This window comes from Epinephelus lanceolatus, chromosome 4, assembly GCF_041903045.1.
Source record: "Epinephelus lanceolatus isolate andai-2023 chromosome 4, ASM4190304v1, whole genome shotgun sequence".
Lineage (NCBI taxonomy): Eukaryota > Metazoa > Chordata > Actinopteri > Perciformes > Serranidae > Epinephelus > Epinephelus lanceolatus.
This window is the reverse complement of record NC_135737.1, coordinates 44,948,035-44,969,840: the sequence shown is the minus strand read 5'-3', so window position 1 is coordinate 44,969,840 and position 21,806 is coordinate 44,948,035. Positions and strand designations below refer to the sequence as shown.

General features: G+C 41.0%; 2 protein-coding genes across 5 annotated transcripts in view; one reads left to right on the top strand and one right to left on the bottom strand.

Moving 5' to 3' along the window:
- ecel1 (endothelin converting enzyme-like 1) overlaps positions 1-20,018 on the top strand; it is an 81,047-nt gene extending 61,029 nt beyond the window's left edge. For 2 of the 4 annotated variants that reach the window (XM_033631501.2, XM_033631500.2), the window contains exons 12-18: positions 2,771-2,822; positions 10,575-10,642; positions 11,234-11,382; positions 14,731-14,796; positions 15,441-15,536; positions 18,070-18,146; positions 18,432-20,018. In XM_033631501.2, coding sequence (XP_033487392.2) covers positions 2,771-2,822; positions 10,575-10,642; positions 11,234-11,382; positions 14,731-14,796; positions 15,441-15,536; positions 18,070-18,146; positions 18,432-18,531 — 608 coding nt within the window. In that variant the 3' untranslated portion in view covers positions 18,532-20,018. The remainder of the gene's footprint in view (positions 1-2,770; positions 2,823-10,574; positions 10,643-11,233; positions 11,383-14,730; positions 14,797-15,440; positions 15,537-18,069; positions 18,147-18,431) is intronic. The other 2 variants (XR_013490993.1, XM_033631502.2) reach the window with 2 other exon arrangements.
- The window catches only part of ccdc150 (coiled-coil domain containing 150), a 49,154-nt gene continuing 46,967 nt past the window's right edge, over positions 19,620-21,806 (bottom strand). The window contains exon 19 of the mRNA XM_033631503.2: positions 19,620-20,200. Within this exon, the coding sequence (XP_033487394.2) occupies positions 20,066-20,200 (135 nt within the window). The 3' untranslated portion in view covers positions 19,620-20,065. The remainder of the gene's footprint in view (positions 20,201-21,806) is intronic.

Below are 21,806 nucleotides of genomic sequence, written 5' to 3'. Positions count from 1 at the left end.
GACATGTTATGCTAATAAATAACTTTTCTAACTAATCTAGGTCACTCTACATGGACAGCAACTAACGGCATACCACATTACACATTACATGTCTGCAAAAAATGATATACAATACGTGAATTAATAAAAAGTTTTATTACCATGAACCAAACGTTCCTTTTCGTCCGCCAGTTTTCTGTGAAAGTGACGTCAATTTCAGTCAAGTTGGCAACTCCTGTTCCAAAATTATCTCCAAGTTGTTTTTCCAACATGAGCAGGCATTCATGTGTATTTTCCCAGTCAGAAAGTCATTTTTCCGATTATTCCGACACCACATGAATGCAACTTACTGGTCACAGAGAAGAAACGAACAAAAAATAGAGAAAGGAGTTTCCCACAGGGTTTTTTTAAATTCAGAACTTAAATCGGATAACGGATAACGATTCATTTTCCGTTTTTCTTTTCTTTATTGCCAAATAAAAAACAGAAGACGGATCATTTATTTCCTTTTTCGTTTGGTCATTTCAAAACAAAAAACGGGTAATGGTTGGTTTTCCGTGTTTCAATTTGTTATTTCGAAACGAAAAACAAATGGCTGCGAAGTACACGGACCATTCAGACAGCACTCCGAATTTACGAATGGTCTAGTTTGTGTCAGAGTTTGTGCAGAATTGTTGGAGATTTTCTCCGTCTTGAACACAAGTGTCCTTTTTCTGTTTTCTCTGGTTCTGTTGCACCAATTTTAAAAGTATTTGTGTCTTTTACAGCATAGATGTCCTGGTTTTACTAAAATACCATCTTTCCAGCAGTGAAATACCTCTTTAAATCCTGGGAACCTACATGTTAGCCATGATACATTTATATCTGCAGTTTATTTGATTGCCAGGTAACTGGTAATTATTTTGGAGATTGTTCATATTTTATACATTTTATAGACTAATCAAATAAACGGTCTACAGCCATGTGAGCAGCTCTGTCAGGCTGCAGGCACAGAGGTGAATACCTACGTGCACATAAAGACAACACACTTAAACATCGAAGCTTACATTTGCTAATGAACACTAACTACAAAGTACAGCTGAGGCTGATGGGAATAGCATTACTGCTGCAGATAGATCTCCTGGGCAAAAGTCAGCTGATCACCAGTTATCAGGATTCATAATTCATCCTCAGAGAAAGTGATGTTCCCAGAGTGCAGAGCAATGATTTAAAATGGCTCACTTTGTTCAAACAACAGTCCAACCCATACAGATATTTAGATTTACTCAAATTTGTTCAGTGATAATAAACTGTGTATGATCATAGTGATGATTTAAATAAACTAAATGTCTTCTTTAGATTGTATGATGGTGTGGACGAGGTTACAGGGATAGTTCGGATCTTTTAAAGTGGGGCTGTATGAGGTACTTATCTATCGTCAGTGTGTTACAGACAGTAGATGGTGGTTGGCATGGTCCCATTTTAGAGAAGCAGGCTGGAGTCTGACATGGAAGATAAGCGATGTACTGTTGAGGACGAGGGTCAGCAGCAAAATGTATTTTTGCCACCTAAAAATATCAATATCAGTTTAAGTGTGCGTTGTTTGAGAGTATAGCTCTGTTTCCACCAAACCCTTTCAGTCCAGTACCTTTGGAACCAGCACTAACCCTTCAGACATGGTACCTAGACCCTCGGTCTGTTCAGACAGTCCTCTTAAACGTGGGCGGGGTTGTTGTCACTCACTGCTCCGTCCAGCACTCGCTGTATTTCCTCATCAGCGGTGACACAGATGGAAGTCTGCACCTGGTTTATCGTCCACAGAACGAGGCTGCACGCCCACATTTTCACAACAAAATAGAACAGGCTGCAGTGAGAGTCTCTCTCCATGGGATATTTAAAAATAGCAGCTTTGTGCATTTAGTCCTTCTCAGGCAAGCTCAGGGGTTTAGTGTTGCTGGAGCCCACAGGAACGACGCTCCACAACGCTTTGTTTTCTCTGTTTCATGTAGCTGCAGACAGACCTTCCCAATGAGAAAAGCCATTAACGTCTTCAGTTTCGCATCTCTCATCAAATCCACCAGACTCCATTGAGAAAATAAGTGATTTAACACTGCTGAACACAGGAGCTGCTGGTCTATGGCTGCTTCCATCAATTAGTGTGTGTTATTGTGTGACTTTGGTGGATTCAAACTAAACCTTTTTAAACACCAAAGTCACACAATAACACAAGCTAACCAACTGACAGTAGACCAGCAGCTCCTGTGTTCAGCAGTGTTAAATCACTGTTTTTCTCAATGGAGTCTGGCTTTGAAGAGAGAGATATAACAGCTTCAGTTTCCCATCGGAAATCCCCGTCTGACATTTGGGTGAAGCTGGACAAATATTCTAGATATAGCGTACACTTAAACCAATGATTTTCTTTAGGTGGCTACAAACCATTTAGCTGCTGCCCACGTTCACGCCAGTGTGCTGCGTAGCCTCTATAACAGTCCTCCCGCCTGCTTCTCCAAACTTGTGGCATACCAACAGACATCTCTGTATGTAAAACACTAGAGAGACTTTCTGTCACCGTCCTCTGAGGCAGCTGCTGTAACTATTTTACATCATCATCCTGGCGAGTTCAGCTTTAAGGCATCAGATTCTCATTTCCTCCTGTCTCTTCCCTCTAAAGGAGACCGTATCAATGTGCTGACTTTAATAATAAAAAAACTTTTCTTTTAAATTGTTCCTTCTTATAATGAAACCAGAGCGTGTGATATTCATATCTGGACGTTTCCACTTCCCTCATATTGTTTCTTCATCTGTCCTCCAGTGTTTCCCGCCGGCATCCTTCAGCCCACCCTCTACAACCCCGAGTTCCCACAGTAAGTATCTCTCCTCCTGTCCCTGCCGTCCAAAGGGAGACAACAACATCATCACAGCCACAACAACAAAGGTCATTACAGGCTACGCTAGTCTGGCCAGCCTCTGCTCCCCTCAAGTCCCAACACACCTGATTAAACCAATTTAACTACCCACCAAGAGCTCAATTACCGAACAAGGTCCTGCTAATGGAACAGGTGTCATTGAGAGGTCGCCTCCCTAAATTTGAGTCCATCGAGTAATTTGATGGTGCATGAAAGTAGATATCCTCTCTGTCTGTTCTGTTTGTCTCAGGAAGCTCTCTGTGATGAGAAATTGATGAAGAGTCGCAGCGTTATTGGACAAAACTATTCACAACATGAAATTAGTCACGCTTTAAAATCACAACACAAATGATTTCTCCTTTAGATGAACATTCTGCTGAGAGGCAGTGCAGCATTTTGTCACAATGTACAGTATCTTTTAAAATCTGTCATCTCTGTGCCAAACTAGCACCAAGTATTTCCACAGCTTTACACTCGTCACGGTGGGAAAGCTTTGGAATTAACATTTAAATCGTTCCACCATGAAGCTCTGAAATCCAAAGTTATGAAAAATTCTGGGATGACATGTTTTTATATGAGCACTGAGTGTCTACAGTGAAAGCAGAACAGTACCCAGTGTGGAAGCAAGTAATCGCCATGATCATTTGAATCTTATCAGTCTCATTTTGAGATGTAATCACTGCTGCATCCTTTAGTTTGAAATTTAAATACAACTGAATTTGCTGCGGTGAAATATCACAGATACCCAGGCTCGACTGCTGATCCCTGGTGTCGCTGATGTGTCTGAACTGAACTTTAAATGTCCAGTGTGCAGGATTTAGGGGGATTTATATGCAGAAATATAATATCATATAATAAGTATGTTTTCTTTAGTGTATAATCACCTGAAAATAAGAATGATTGTGTTTTCGTTACCTTAGTATGAGCTGTTTATATTTACATAGGGAGCAGGTCCTCCTCTACAGAGATTGCCTTGTTGCACTGCCATGTTTCTACAGTAGCCCAGAATGGACAAACCAAACACTGGCTCAACACAGGGACATTTGTGTTTTTGCATAGGCCACCATAGGAAGAAGCCCAACTGCAATAAGCAGCGCCTGAGTTCCACTGATTTGTGTTGATTATTCAGTGTTTTTACCAGTTTAAATCACCTGGTCTGTTTGTTTTGAGGAGGAAGAGACCTCTGTGGATAATTCAGCTTCTGGTGAAAACCTCCTGAACATCTGGGACCAGTTGCACAAAAACACCTTAAGTTTTTTCCTGAAGTATGACATTTAAAGGGAAATTTCGGTTTATTTCAACCTGTCTCCTATCGTCCTAAATTTGTTTCAAGTGACTAGTGACATAAAAATAATAGTTAGCATGTTAGCCGTTAGCCTAGATACAGCCGGGGCGCATAGTAGCGTCAGACCTGTTAAAACATAAGTGAACGGGCAACCTTCAAGTGCAAAGTTAGTCCACTAAACAAGGTTTTTTTTCCACAAAGACCGCCTCATATCGTTAGGATAAATGTCAGAGAACATATAGAAAACGACATGTAAACGTGTTGTCTTACCTTACCGGTGTGCTGCCATGTTTGTTTACCATTTAGCTCTGCTTTCCAAAGCACGGCCGAAATATCACGAGAACAAGCAGCGATCTCATACCGTGCCTGAAATCTTGCGAGCTCTAGATAAAGCCCAGCTGGATACTACTCCAGGTGGAGGTGTCTCGTCCTCGGTCACATCCAGACCTTGAAAATAAGGCTGCAACTGGTCCCATTCCTTGCAACAGAGGCATTCCTCTTCTGTGGGCACTGGGGCACAGCATTCACAGGTACACCACCAATCTCCAGAGCTACGCAGCCTTGCAGCAGCCATTCCTCCTCTCTCGTCCTCTACCTGTTGCACCTCTCTCTCTCTCTCCTCCTCCATTCTTCAATTTCACGAAGCTCTTCGTCAGTGTGTTCTGGCTCAAATAAATAAGGGCGGCCATCACACTCTGCAAAATCAAATTCCTCCTCCACAAAGTCAAAGTCTGGCAAAAAGTCAGCCATTATTCTATAAATCTTTCATAAAATAAATGAATGAACTTTTCAGGCTACTGTCTGGTTCTGGCTTTACAGCTGTTGCTGCTTGTTCAGGCACAGTATGAGATCGCTGCTTGTTCTCGTGAGATTTCAGGCACGGTATGAGATCGCTGCTTGTTCTCGCGAGATATATTTCGGCCACGCTTTGGAAAGCAGAGCTAGATGGTAAACAAACATGGCAGCACACCGGTAAGGTCAGACAACACATTTACATGTCGTTTTCTATATGTTCTCTGACATTTATCCTAACGATATGAGGCGGTCTTTGTGGAAAAAAACCTTGTTTAGTGGACTAACTTTGCACTTGAAGGTTGCCCGTTCACTTACGTTTTAACAGGTCTGACGCTACTATGCGCCCCGGCTGTATCTAGGCTAACGGCTAACATGCTAACTATTATTTTTATGTCACTAGTCACTTGAAACAAATTTAGGACGATAGGAGACAGGTTGAAATAAACCGAAATTTCCCTTTAAGGCTTAATTTCTCCTTAGCGGAGGGATTTACACAGTTGCACAGAATCTCTTAAAAGGTTTCCTTAGTTTAGGAAAAACTTTAACTCACTTATTGCCTTCACAGAGATTTTACAGCGATAAAAGTTTCCACTGAGATTGTTTGTTTGCTTGGACTCACACTTGTGATGCCTGTTATCGTCTCACAGAGTTGTCTCATATTTAGATTGTGAAAAAATGGCAGACGAAAAGCAGACAAGAAAACCATATCGGTCAGAGGAGGAAAAGATTTTACTTCTGGAGGAATACAGTCACACTTCAAAGTTAATTTATTCCCCAAATACCAGAAAACTATTGTAGGAAGAAGCAACAAAAAAGAATTCAGTCAAATCTATGGTGTAAAATCAAAAGTGTATATGTTGGGCTCTCCTGGTCGCAGAACACTCTTCTCAGGGTGTGTTAGTGTTTTTTATTTATCACCATTAACTCGGTCATGTTGCAGTTAAGATAGAGTCAGAGGTACCTTAATTTGTTTTTTTGTTTTTTACCTTGCTTTGGTTGCTAAGGTCTTCCCTGCAACAGTTGAGGGATTCCTTAAGTATAAGACCATGAGAAGGAGAAAACCATATATACTTAAGTGAACATTTTAAGGAAACTTTAAGGGGACGACTAAAGGGTGTTTTGTGCAACCGATTTTAATTTGAGGAATCCTTAAGTCGGGCTGTAAGGAAAATCTTAACCTAAGCTGTGTTGTGCACCCAGCCCCTGGATCTTAAGTTATCAGAGAAAAAAGGTGACCACACATTAGCATGTGTTGCTGAAGGAATTCTAACCAGGGGAAGTTTTAGCTGGTTGCAATCTGCAATTCGCCACTAGATGCCACCAAATCCCCCTAAATCTTACACACTTCACCTTTAAAGTAATTTCAACGTAGGTTCTGAATATATGGGTACTTGAATTTTCTAAATTTTTTGAACAATAAATAATATGTGTACCTAAAAGAATACTACTACTACTAAACTGCACAGCAACACAAAGTAAAATGTTTCAATGCTTTAAATTTGGTGACCTTTGAATTACATCAGGTACTCAGTAGTGATAAAATTGCAAAATAAGTTTGCCACTAAGATCTGAATCATTGTGGGAATTATTTGCTTCCATACCTTAATTTTGGGAATATTAACACACATTTTCACACTATAATAGATAAATAACTAATTTAACAAAAATGGCAAACTTTGTATTAAATGTGGGCTTGAAGATTTAAAATCTGACCAGATATTCAGTGCCAGCTCGTAGCACTTGACATTCTCAATCCCACCTCCCATCTCGGCCCATGTTGCTGCTCGTTCAGTGAAATTTCACGTCTATATATGACACACTGGGTATCCTTCTGCGTTTGTTGTCAATGTTCTGGGACAGCATGCCAGTTTATGCCTGTTATATGTATTGTGTCTTTTCAAATTACACTTCCGTTGTACAGTTTCTGCTCGTTAGATGCATCCAGTCTTTTTCAAAACAAACTCACAACGTTGGTTAAACACCTCAAATTTATCTTTAAGTCCTTGTGCAACAAAAGCACGTGATTTGGTTCTACGTTCATGTGGGAAGCAGACACCGGGCTCCTGGGTGAAAGTTCTGTGTGTGTTGGACCAATCCACCAAACCTACCTATGATACAACAAAGCACAAAAAACAAACAAAAAAACAAAACAAACACAAAAAAAAGATACAAGGAAAAGAAAACAGGGCGTACAGATTAAAAGACATTTTTGAACACATGATTTTAACATCCCTTTTTAGTCATTAGAATGTAATGTAATGCATTCATTCATTCATTCATTCATTCATTCAGTGCAGCACAAAAATGCATTGACATTTGGGTACATTATGTTATTAACATGAGGTGATGCAATGGTTTTAAAAGTGTTTCCACAGATATGCCGTGGAAAAAATAAATAAATTAAGCAGACAATGTGCAGTCATGGACATTGAACACTATGGCAGCTAACTCAGGTGTAGGAGTGTCCATGAACACACCAACAATACAGTTTTTAAATAGGTTCCTATCATATATTGTTATCAGATAGGTTCTTATCTAACAATTATCATAAAAATAAAGTGATGTATTACCTGTCCTAAGTAGGTTTCAGCTGATTGTGAGTTGATTAACATACAATACTGGCATGAATTAAACCCAGTGGCTGCCTGGATGCTGGGAAATCACCCACACCAATTTGGGAAATGGTCAGTGAGAAACCAGTGCAGTGCAGCTCTGAGGAATGTGCAGGTAAACATCTATTTTCCCTCTTAACAAACCCTTTGTTAACCAAAGCTATTCACCAAGGAGAAAACCTGCTGCTGCCAGTATTCAGCATTATTCTAAGCCAGTACATACAATACAGTCCAAATAGCTGCACCTCCTGCATTCATATCAGCTCCCCTGACTCACCACACACACACACACACACACACACACACACACCCCTCAATTAGCAGTTTGTGTACCCAACATTAGCTAACACTTCTATGTCTTCATTAGAGGTGATCACCACTACTTCCTCTACCTGCTGCCATGCATGCTAATCAATATTAATTAATGATGTAGTAAAGTCTGTGTGTGTGTGTGTGTGTGCGCGCCTGCCTGTCCCCTTGAAATTATTACTGCAGTAGCCCTAACCTCCCATAAACTCTCGTTCTCACACTCCCACACACACACACACGGCTCTCCACCACCACGTCGAGTATAATGAAGCTTCAATCAGCCAGTTAGTTTAGCGGGGGAGTCGGGCCCGGTGTGAGGCAGCGTATCGACTAGCTGTCAGAAAGTCATTTTCAGACGTAGCCATGTGAATAGCCCCGAGTCTGCCCTCTCATCGCTCTCTATATCTGCATGTGGCACAAAGACAGCTCTCCAGCCCGGCCCAGGGTCAGGGGGAGGTGGAGCCACCCGCTGCTTTCTGGAAGCAGGGGGCACGTGCAGGGTGTGAGCCAGTGGGTGCTCACACAAGTTACAGGAGGGCTGTGTTTCTGTGTCCACACCTTGAGAAGTTAAGAGTTATGTTCACACTGCAGCTGAAAGGTCCCCACACATGTAGAACAGATATCTGATGTTTTCTAATCAGTGTGAACAGAAAAATGTGGCATTGAGCTTCTTTCCACTCAGTACTGAGACACATGGATCCAAAATTAGATCCCAAGTGCAATTTGCATTTTATCTGGTTTGGCTGAGCAGAATTATCGATGAGGACAAAGAGATGAAAAACAAGAGAGAGAAAGCTGTCTGTAGTGAGACTCATAATATCAGTCAAAAGGCATACGTTCTGAAAAAGTGATTTTCAAAATGGGGTTCGGGACCCTCAGGAGTCTGTGGCACTCTGCCAGGAGGTCTAATGTAATGCTGCAATTAATTTAGGATAATCAGAATCCACATTTTATTTAGCCTGTTTGCACTAAAGCAGGATTTATACATTTGCGTCGCAGTGACGCAGACCTCCTGTCTGTCTCTGTAAGCTGAAACCATTTCCCTCAGTGGAAACAAAACTTTGATTTACTTTAATTTCACAGATAAGAAACAATAAATTGTGAAGACAATAAAGCCTCCACATAAATAACATTTTAAGTCTTGTGTGTGATTTATCCTGGCTTCATATGAGCAGAGGAAATCTCTGCTCGTCGCTAGGCTAATTTATACAATGTAAAATGCCATAGGCTTGTGCTAATAACGTTAGCATGTTGTATTTGTTTGGAAAACATGTTTAGTATAAGACAGTTGTTTTGTCAGTGAACCTTGTGAGTTGTAATGGAGCCAAATTATGTGCCGTTATCTTTGTTAAATGTTGCTGTTGTCCCTGGCTTCATATGAGAAGAGGAAATCTTTGCTTGTCACTAGGCTAATTTATACAATGTAAAATGCCATAGGCTTGTGCTAATAACGTTAGCATGTTGTATTTGTGGGGAAAATGTGTCCAGATAAAGACAAGTGTTTGTCTGTGAATGCTGCGAGTTATAGTGAAGCTGATTTGTGCACTTGTGTTTGAAATTGTCTCTATTAAGCCATGTTTAATGTGTGTTTAATGTGTGTTTTGAATCAAGTCAACTTTACAGCACTTCACAGGAACCACCGACTAGTGTTTTGGAGGTGTAACTGCAGAGTGACACAGACACACCACTGCACAAGTATAAATAAAGTAAAACACTTTCCCCGAATTCAAACTTCTCTTTCGAGCTCTGATCAGGCCGACCCTACATGAACATTAACAGTTTCTGTCCAAACCCAACCTGATTAAAAAAAAAACAAAAACAGTTTTTACATTAAAAGAAATAATGAATAATGCCTGTGGCATGAGGGGGAAACATCGCGGGACAACAACAAAAGTTAGGGAGGCAGAAGTCTGAGTAGGGGCGGGCAGGAGTAGTGGTGGATGGGTCCAACAACCACCGACTGGTGTTTACTTCCTGTAAGACTGTGAAGCCAAACCCTGTTCTTTTTTCCTAAACCCAACCGTGTGCATGTGTTGTTGAAGGAAAACAACGTCATTTTGTGGTGTTGTACCGATGTAGTGCTTTTATTTTGAAAGAGCCTGTATGCAAACTGTACATTTCCTGTGAAAACAGAAGTGTATAAACAGACAATTACACACCCAGGGTACCTTGGACGACATATGTGGACGTGGAAAGTCCATGACGAGATGTCGATATGTGACGAGGTAGGAGTGAGAATGTGTTGGCACAATTCCACAGTGAATTTAATTGATCAAAGGTGTGTTTTATTGCTGTGGCTGTGGACGAGGTAGCGCAGGTCGACCACTAATCAGACGACCAGTCCCCGGCTCCTCCGGTCCACATGTTGAAGTATCCTCGGGCAAGATACTGAACCCCAGGCTGCTGGTGTGTGAGTGCATGTGAATGTTTGACAGAGTAGCAGGTGGCACCTTTTATAACAGCCTCAGCCTCCAGTGTGTGAATGTGTGTGTGAATGGGTGAATGTAGCATGTTGAGTAAAAGCACTTTGAGTGGTCGGAAGACTCTGTACTATACAATTGCGAGTCCATTTCCCTTTACTTATGAATTCAATGTTCCTTTCCAAAGGTCAAGCCTTGATATAAGTGGAGGCAATTCAAGACTTTTAAGCACCTGCGGAGACCAGGGAAGTTTTGTGTAATGCTCCATATTTCTCCTTCCTGCTGCCAGGTCTCTGAACTATGGGGGCATAGGAGCAATCATCGGCCACGAGCTAACACATGGATATGATGACTGGGGTAAGAATTTCAATCTCTTCACCTATATTCCATTACAGCAATGCTCATACACCCACAGTCTCACTATTTTGAGTGGCACTCCCATTGTTGCATTCAATTTCACAGAAAAAGCGAGAGTCCCTGATGATTTGTGTAATTGTATGACATTTGTCAGATGCCCACAGCTGTACAGGAAAGACTGTTTTGAACCACAATCTCTAACTTTCATTTCCAGTCAAAGTGCTGCCCTTTAAGATGCATCAGACGACCATAATAAGGCTGCGAAATTTCTGCCAGCCACCTGCCAAATACTGGAATAACTTTGTTTGTGACTGCCTTTGTTGGTTTGTGCTCCACCAGCCTCTTTGGCAGACAGTCATTCTACAAATGTATTTGGCTGCAAAAGCAATTCAGTTGGCTCTTGAACTGGAGACATCAGCCAAGGTCAACTCAACAACCCTTTGCCTCCTGATGTTTTGACTCCCGCAGCAATAAAAAAAAGCTACAAAGATGACGTGCTGGGCCGCTTTTTGGACTGTGAAGGAAAGTTGCAGGTTGTGTCGTCTCCATGCTAACACTGCGCCCCCCCTGCCCTTTTGCCCTTCATCTTAGTGATGCAATGGTTCATGTCCCTAGGGGGCCAGTACGACCGCCACGGCAACCTCAAACAGTGGTGGACGGAGGAGTCCTACAGGAAATTCCAGAAGAAAGCCGAATGTATCGTCAAGCTCTACGATAACTTCACTGTTTATAACCAGAGGGTGGGTCTGCACGCACACACACACACACACACACACACACACACACACACACACACATACCGCACATACACATACAGCTTTTATGATGTTGACTCTGTTGCTGTTGATCACATTAATCACTTTACCAGGACATTTTGTCTTCAAATGCTCTCATATAGTTTTGATTTTTAATTCAATTTTTATTTTTGTCCATCCACTCCTTATTTATTTTATTTTATCTTGTTTTATTTTATTTTATCTTATTTAATTTTATTTTATTTTATTGTATTTTATCTAATTTTATTTTATTTTATTTTATTTTATCTAATTTTATTTTATTTTATCTTATTTAATTTAATTTTATTTTATTGTATTTTATTTTATCTAATTTTATTTTATCTTATTTAATTTTATTTTATTTTATCTAATTTTATTTTATTTTATTTTATTGTATTTTATTTTATTTTATTTATTTTGTTACTTTCTATACTCATCAGTTTCTGTCCTTGCAATGACTGAATATCCCTGCTGGGGATCAATAAAGGCTCATCTTGTCTTATATGGCCATTTTTATTATAGCAGTACATAGATATATATGTCAGCTGATATTCTGGACTGATATTATCTTTATATAGAAAACCATATGTCATCAAGTCAGTGTCCGTTAACATGGTGCAGCTTGATTTATTATTATTTCTGCTCACATCACTGCTCTGGGTATCTGTGGAAGACTTTTGCAGCATTTTGTTCTGGTTACAGATAGACAAACATAATTACATGTGTGCTCCCTTAAAGGAGAACTCTGCCAATTTAACATATAATTTTAAGTTTACTTAGGAGCACCGTTCAGCCTGTAAGAGCAGTTGTATAAAGTCTTCAGAGGCCCTGGAGCAGCTTTGTCAGGTCTGAGAAAATAACCTTGATGATGTTGTAGTGATGTCATCAGGATTATCTCATCATCTTTGTGCATGTATACATTTTTGAAAATGGATATTTTCCTTTATATTTTGGACTCTTGTCCACACACACACAGTTTTAGATCAATAAAAACACTTTTAAAACACTTAGGGTGCAGATTTTTCAAAACTCTGGTTCCTGCGTATCTGTGTGGACGTGTTAAGTGGAGTGTTTGGGAAGCGATGACATCATCTCATCTATTTTGTGTAATAGGCATGTTTCAGAAACAATGACAAAAATGGCGGGCTACTGGTCTGTTTACGTTTTGTTAGCACCTCTTGGTCTAATGATTACTTTACTCTTAAACTTAGTATTGCTGCACCTAGCGTGATCTGGTCCATCTCAGCATCTGCGTTTTAAAGTCTGCCAGTTACGGTGGTTGTTGATGAGGAGAGGAAGGAAAAATTCTGCATTTCTGCAGCATCACTCATATCTTCTGAGCTTCTCCACCAGTATATCAAAAAGGAATCAACAGGAAACAGATCTCCAGTTATGGTTTTGCAAAAAGGGACCTTATGCACTTTACTACCTTTTCAACCAGTGAAAACTGTGGAAGAGCTCATGCCTGCAAGCGTCTGGTGTGGACAGGGATATTTTGTAAAATGAAGGTCAAGTGGACAGAATTTTTATTCTAAAACAGAGGGAAAACATCAGTTTTCAAAAATATCTGGATACCTGCAGACAGATAACACAGAGCCTGCATTACAAATGTGAAGTATGAAAAATAGGAACATTAAACCCGGCAGGAAGGTTTTAACAAAAGTTCGATACCAAATTGCTGGAGTACAATTTTAATAGATTAATCTGAGACTTTTGTGGTGTGGTGGGATTTTGGCACCTTTACCAGCCACAAAAACACTCATGGACGAGAAAGAATTGCTTAGCTTTTGCTTGGCATTAAAGGAAACCGTATAATTCTCAAAGCACTTGCAAATGATAAAATGCAACCCTAACTGTGCTGCCAGGGAAATAGTGTCTCTGTGCTCCTGTGCTATTTGCACATATGTAAATTATGTTATATGTATTTATTTGGCGCAAATCAGCCCGTTTATATGCAAATGAGCCTTACAGCAAAAATAGTCCAATTCACAAAGCCACAGGAATAAGTAGTGTCTTCAGAGTCGGTGGTAACTGAAATCTTTGAGGCGTATCACGCCCATAGACTGTAAACATAATGGACATAGCTGCTGTGATGTCACCTACTGGTTTGTGGAGGCTAACATTGGGGTCAGTGGAGGATGACTGGCTTCTTCAGCCTCAAGTGGCCATTAGAGGAACTGCAGTTTTGGCACTTTCTGTTGGCTTTCATTTTTCTGGTGAGCAGCATGGGCGGTGACCAGGTGAGGGCATCGTTATGCCAGGCATTATCATAAGTGGATATTTCAACTGAGACGGAAATACGTCTGCACCTCGTCAGTCAGGACCTGTAGCTCCCATCTGGAAATTCTGATAAAAGTTTTCGTTTTCTCTCTGCCGTCGCTCTGCTGCTGTGTTCTTGGCCCAAAGGTGACATGTACATACTGTGCAACATTTATAATGTCGTCAGGCAAAAAAAAGGGCAAACTGCACTCAGCTGTAAGATGTGCGAGCGTGTTTGTGTCCAAAGTATTTTTAGCACAACATCTTTTGTGAATCAGACTGTAGTGGCCGTTTCAACATACCACAGTTCCTCGGCCACTTAGTTTGCGAGCTGTCTCAGTTTTGACTTGTGTTTCCATTTCCTTCTCTGGAGTTCCACAGTCACATGAGGCAGGGAAGAGGTTTAACAAGGTTTGCTGAGAATACAAAAAACTTGTACGGTCCTCTACCGACTCGATGTTACCGACTGTTTCTATGTATTCTCATCGTATTCCTGTTACTACACTTCAGCACTGTATAACACAGTCAAAAACATATTACATATTCCAAACCAACTCAAAGTTCACTTCGTCTTTTATGCACAACGTTGTCCTTATGTGCACAATTCATGGTGCTATATGCTGCCGTGAATATTTGTATTTTCATGTTTTTGAAGGGTCAAAGGTGATATAACGTGATAGCTTGACATGTTGGGAAATCTGCTCGTTCACTTTCTTTTCCAGACTTAAACTCAGAAGATTGATGTTCCTCTCATATCTGAGAGCCGTATTGATCTTACTCTTCAACTATTGGCAAGAAAGCAAATAAGCACATTTCCCAAAAAACTTTTCTTTTAAGGCTATTGAAGACAAGATCAGCAGGGAGCAACCTCACTGACAAAATACAGATATCGGTCTTTAATCACAAGCCAGGTCCTAGATTAAAGGACACCCTTGAAGTACATAATAGCACAAAGTGCAGGGCGGAGATGTTCAGACCTGTCACCATTAAGTAAGCTTCCTCTGTGTGTGTGTGTGTGTGTGTGTGTGTGTGTGTGTGTGTGCGTGTGTGTAGGTGAACGGCCGTCTGACGCTGGGGGAGAACATCGCAGACATGGGAGGGCTCAAGCTGTCCTACTATGTAAGTGACATTCAATACCATTTATGTGGCTTCACATACTCTTAAGTATTAGAGTTTGCTCCATCAGTCTATACCGCCTCTGTCCATTTTCTGTCTCCGTCTGTCTCTTTATTCTTCACAGAGCAGTCTGCTTTATTTGTATGAAAGTAAAGAGCAGAAGTCTCCCAAGAATCAAGATAAAAGATAAACGTGATTTCCCTCTCTCTGCTTGTATCGCCGTCTGTCCGTGTGTGTGTGTGTGTGTGTTTGACTGGACAGCAGAGTATCTGATGCTGCATAATTCAATTCCATATTGAGCGTGTCAGTGGTCTATATTGAAGCAGGGAGTGTTTTGTGCATGCAGAAACAAAGTACAAAGGGAATGAGTGAATGCTTTTAAATAAACCATAACATCAAAATGCAGCGATAGAGTCGTCGCGTCTGTTCGTCGTGTCAATCAGTTAGATTGGCTGCAGAGAAAAAAGGGTGTTCCCGTGTTATTTCAGTAGTTTCTACAAATCAGAAATGTCCCGTTTGGTTTCAGATCTCAGTTTAACTTGCAGAGAACATCCTGCTGTGGACACGAGACGAGGGATCCTAATTTCATTTGTATCTGCTGTCTTTCATTATTCACTTGCTCCACACACCTCTGTCTGTCCACCCAGGCGTATCAGAAGTGGGTGAGGGAGCACGGACCGGAGAGGCCGCTGCCTGGGCTCAAATACACACACGAACAGCTGGTCTTCATTGCCTTTGCACAGGTACACAAGCCTCCAATAGCCTCACACTACTGTGTTTCATTACATTTCCATGTTAAATCACTTTAGCTGCCACTCTCAGCTGGAGCGCCTGATCACAGAGAGCAGGTAGGAGTTGTGAGTTACGCCAACATTAGCTGATGGATGCATTAACCATCGGAAGGATCAGACCCGCAGCACTGATGACAGTACAGTGGCTCTAAGCACCAGACCACCCCTGCTCCTTCTAACTATTAGGACGATCATTGAAATGCTGCTTTCATTCAAATTCATGGCTTAATGTAACGGGGCAAAATCCAGACACACTTTTTGATGCAATTTGTGGTGTTTTAGCTTTCAGCTGTAAAACTCTCCCCACAGGGAAGAGAGAGGAAAAAATCATGTATATGTGCGTACGATCATTTGAGATGTCTGATGTGTGTCCAGAGTGAGTAAAAGCATCATTTTCAGATGTGAATTTAATGTTGCTAAAGGGAAACGTTGGTATTTTTTAAACTGAAACCTGTTGCCTGTGATTTTATTTTCATCTTGATCTCGAAACGATGCATTTTCTCAGCTCATGATCTGATTGGAAAAGTATCTAGTACCTATAGCTCTTAAAACAAAAGTACAGCACAGTACAATCTGAAATGTAGTAAGGTTTAAGTGTTATGTACCAACAATTTAAAATACTCAAGTACTACAAGTACCTCAAAATTGTGCCTGAGTACAGTACTTTGTAACTTGCCACAGCTGGAAGCAAGACTGCTTTAGCTAAAGTCAGAGTTCCCACAAATTTTCATGGACAAAATTTAAAAAAAATAATCATAAAATTTTCATTTTGGAAAAGCATGCACTTCACTGTACCTTTCTCCACACACACATGCAGAAGAGTTTCACTTCCCGTAACAAACGCCACCACACTACAGGCCTTTCCCAAATCAGACCGTACCCACTCCCTCACAGAGTGTATCTCTGTTTGAAGTCACCTTCACAGCTGATTGAAGCTCCCTTCATTAAGGTGTAGGGGATAAATGCAACAGCAAGCTTTTGGACAAACTTCCATCTCTGCGGTGGAGAAAGGACCTGTCATAACTTTTTATAACCATTGAGAAAAATAAAGCTTAATCCCACTTATGTTCTTTACACGTATTTTTAGCACTTATATTTGATGTATGAGCTGCTGTTGTTTACCTGGATGTTTATGTATTTCCTTTTGTCATTAAAAGAAACAAATAACTCAATAAATTGATAATAAAATGAATGTGACTGCTTTCTAGAAACTAGAGAAGGGTATATTTTGTTCTAAATACAAAGTAAACTTTACAACATTAATGTCTGTATGACAATTTTAAATGTCGTAGTTTGTTTGAGCAGTTCACGTTTGTAAAGATAGTCACATGGAACTTTATTTGTACTGGGCGTCTTCATGATGAATACAGTGTTGCACATAGTCAGTAATTTGGCATTAGTGCAGGCTCGCTGTTGGAGGGGTTCATAAGAAACTTTCATTACTCAGCTGGTTTGGACGTGACTCATTAAGTGTGTTTCCATTAACCCTAGAAATGCGCAAAACCTAAATATCACAATAAAAAACTGCTAATGGAAACACCTACAGAAAAGTTTTTACGCTCTCATGAGGTGGTTTTTCAGACGTGTCGATATAGAAGTATATCGCAAAAGTGTAATGGAAACACTTTTTCCGCAAATATACGTCACTGGACATTCAAGTCCTCTGTGAATTCCTCATTCACGTTCCTCGTTCACGAATACCACTCGCTCTCTTCGTCATCGGTTGTAGACTACTGCAACAGCAGCAGTGGCAACCGAGATGATACTTCCAGCTCGCAAGAGATTTGGAATGTCCATCTTACTTCCGCAAACAAAGTGGAGTCTCGCTGGACGAGATTTTCCGAGAATTACGGCTCATATGCAAAACACCTTTTAATGGAAACACCTGCAAGTCGCAATTGTACTTTGTCGAAATATTGCATTTATTTTGCGCAAAACTATAATGGAAACGCAGCTATTGTTGCAGACCCTCCGTGTGAACGCAGAAACGTGGGTAGGGAGAGTTTCAGGGGTGGTTTGGGAAGGGCTCTACGTCACATATACACGTAACGTCTAAAAGCAGAAGGCTTGGCCGCTATAAGTCATGGAAAATGAAAGTTTTACATTTGTATCAAGCATCAGATAAGTTGTTTGAGTTAATTTGCCTTACTTGACATTGCACGTCCTTCGATACGACCATTGCACATCAATGCTGAAATGATACATCGTGCAGCCCTAAGCTGACACATATCAGAGCTACGTTATGTCAACGGCTAACTTACAGAAAATAAATTTGCTGTTATGTTACATTACCTGGAAGATTATCCCCGTAAGATTACTGTAAGTTTTCCAAAACTTTCAGTGATTTTTACTAATTCCATGACTTTGCCACGCCTGGAAAATGAGATTGTGAAATTCCGTGACTTTCCCAGGTCTCCCATGACCGTGTGAACCCTGTAACATGTATCCATGTGGTGTCACTGTTGTGTTAACTTTGTCTTTTCAGAACTGGTGCATGAAGAGAAGATCTCAGTCCATCTACTTGCAGCTGCTGACTGACAAACATGCACCAGAGCACTACAGGTGCAGTACACACACACACACACACACACACCAACACACACACACACACACACACACACACACACACACACACACACACATCCAGAGAGTCATCAGTGTGTTTTTACCATTTCAACTGTGGAATAAACCTCTGAAAGACCTTATACACATATCTACATTAAGGAAACACAGGTCATGGCTGGAATGCGCCTACTTCCTGTGAAAGAAATTCCTGAACACTGCAGGCACAGATATTTAATGATCTCCACATCACTATAAGACATTCCTGTGTTTCCCCCCTCGCAGAGTGATCGGCAGTGTTTCCCAGTTTGATGAGTTTGCCCGTGTGTTCCACTGTCCCAAGAGTTCCCCGATGAACCCCTTGGAGAAATGCTCCGTGTGGTGACCTCACCTCGCCGCCCGCCTGTTGACCCTGGGATGAACTTCTTCACAGCCCCAAACACACAACCTGTCCTACATCACACATTCATCAGAGCCCACAGGATGATACAGCGTGCATAAAGCCGACAGTATTCTTGCCTTTGAAGGACACAGGGAAGAAATGCATCTCTTTTTTTAACGTCATCAGTGCACATGTTTTCAGTTTTCACACAGCTGTCGTTTGTCTGTACTAACCGAGTTAAAGCATGAGTCACACGACCATCGCTCATGTACATATATATCACTTGATTATGTATATTTTTCTATGTTTAAATTTAATTTCAAATCATCTATTTTTCTATTTTAGCAGATACACCATGAACATCATGAGCTATTTGTTTTTTAATTAAGCAACCTGTTCCCCAATCGTTTCTCCTCTCTGTAGCATCAGCTAGAAAAACTTCAGCATATCAGAAGATTAAAGGTTGGCAGCCAGCAGTGATTTGTGTCCCTGATGTACACTGGACAAGGACCAATTAAAAATGAACTGAGCTCAGTAGCATCCTTGTGCCTGCCAAAATGCTGTTGGTGTTCTTTCAGTTTGGTGTTGGAGTCTGATTTGTCTCGCACTGCTGCGCTCTTGTGGCCGCAGAGAGCAATGGTCACTGTTCCAGTGTCACGACCGTCGTATTGTTTGCCTGCATTGGTCTCTTGTTAACTGTGAGTGTTTGTACGGTTTCTAAGATTTGTCAACTTTTTTTAAGAAAAAAAAAAAAAACACAGAAGGTGGACTCATGGTGGGTGTTTTTCTCAGGATTTGTAGCATAGTGCAGCGCCAAATGGAGGATCTTTGTGTCTCTGTCTACATTCAACTCTTCAGCCCACAGTAAGATCGCAGAGGAGCTGGTGTACTTATCAAACATTGGATGAACAAGGAGATGTTTTTCCTCGCTGGGATTCACAGCACGGGCAGCAGCTTGACCCCAGAGCTGAGAACATTTTCTCCTGGAAACAGAATCTCCTCTGCTGTTGGATTATTCACGTCTCTGTCTCCCTGATGAACTCCCAATGATCTCATACAACCCAGGATTCAAGTGAGAGGGAGACGAGAAGTCACGTTATACAGTATATTAACAGTTAACTCGCCAAATAACAAGCCAACACTCTGTACATAAGAAAGAGCAACTATGGTAGATGGAGAATCATACATTTGTACGCAGTGTTATTTAAAAAAAAATTACTTTTCTATAAACTGTTGGTACAAAAAAATCTGAATCTTTGTACAGTGAAGTATATCAGATGTTATGGCTGTACAGTTTGTTTTGATGAGAGTGCATGTTTCCCTCCTGACCATCATTAAATTCGGATCGATATAGCTGGAGGACATCACACACACACACACATATCTGACTCTATAGCTGCTATTTCACACATGGCTGCTATCTCTTCCTCTCTGTTGGTCATCATTTAATGTTTGAATAAATACAAAGGATCACTGTGTCATGTTGCTTCCCCCTGTGCTCAGGTGTGTGTGTTTGTGTGAGATACGTCCGTTATCATCAGTGTGATTGTTTTGTCAGCTGTGTCCTCACAGGCGCGGATCTTCCAGCGATGTGAGCCAGCTCTCTCTTGGCCTCCCAGCGTTGGATGGTCGATGTCCACCTCTCCCACTCTGCCTCGCGTTTGTGTAAAACCTGCAAAACCCAGCAGGAATCAAACACATTTACATACGACATCGACAAGCTGTGCAAACCAGACGGGTGTTTCATAAAATGAGATTACCAGTTAAACCAGTTACAATCTGCCAAGCTGAAACAGTTCCTCCCTGAAGGTTCCTCTTTGCTGCTGCAGGGATCAGTTTCAGACTGCAATTTTGGTGTATTGAAAATTTGAGCTCATATCTGTTTTTTGGTTTAGAGTGCACTCTATTTTAGTCAGCTTATGTGCTTTTAAATGAATTGCATTAAAACACAGCTATGGCATAGTGTGTCCCACAGCAGCTGCCTCATAGTGAGTGTCCCTTTTTCTCTTTAAATGTCACCTAAATAAAATTAAAGAACCAGACCCCCAAAAACAGGAACCCATCTTTCATCAAGACTCATGCTGCTCTCAGACCTAGAGTCGTCTCCTTTGGTCTGAATCAGGGACTCGTGTTGTTCCAAAGTTGTATAATTGCCTAGAGTTGGTTCGTGTTCTCACAGCAGCATTTACAAGAGGACCAGATCAAATGCCTTGTGTGAGAAAGCTGCTCTTGATTGGTCAAAAATCCAGGAAGTAAAGCAAACGTTGAAGAAGAGTAGACTTGCAAGATAAATGTGACACTTTCTAATGTCACAATGGAGGGACAACTACGCAGGTTGATTTTAGCGCTGCTCATCGTGGACTATATTGCTGTCATTGTTCATTTTAGTCAAACCATACAGTTTGAAAACGAGGCGCGGCTCCAACTAGAAAACAATGTTTTGATGCATTGGATGTGCTGAATGTGCATATTAAGGCAGTACAGGAGGAGGTGCACATTAATAATCCTCCAGGACTGTAACATGCTCATGTTTAACCCAAACAATGTGTCATGTGACTGCAGCTGCTTCACATCCAGGTCGGAACACCTTCTCACCACAAACCAACCGCACCAGAGTTCCTTTGGAACCAGACTGAGACCACCTCTTCAAGAAGGTCTCAGTCCGGTTGTTTTGGTGCACACCTGAGTGTGACTGCTGTGTTCACACCTGCACAAATGAACCGCACTGAGGAGGGGAACCAACTTGAGTTTGAGTTGAACTTACTGGACATATTCAATCGCCCCACAATACATTGTGTCTCTTTAGACTGCGCAATGTTCAATCATTTATGTAGTGACCAACCCTAAACTTCAGCTGCTACTGGTTGCTAATTATCTGAATTGTTTGGACGTGTACTTGGAAAATTACTCCTAATCTTTTCCAATTCTGTATATCATCATATGTTTATTTTCTCACCAGTGTCCGTAATGTCTGTCTAACTTCCAATAAGTTTCAACACAAAGTTCCAATAATTGCGGCCGTATAAATCTTAATCCGAGCACAGTCGAAAACTGTTTGCTTCCCACTACCAGCAACACTTTTGATTACTGGCATGAACTTAAATACCATGGCCTGACTCGGCCAGTAACATAAGCCACCTAGTGGCATGGCAGGATAATACTTCACTCTAATAGGTCCCTTTATTTATGTTATATGATAATACATTGTACTTATATATTTGTTCAGGCGAGAAATTAAGTATTTAGATTCCCAATATATGGTCAGTTTATCCAAATAA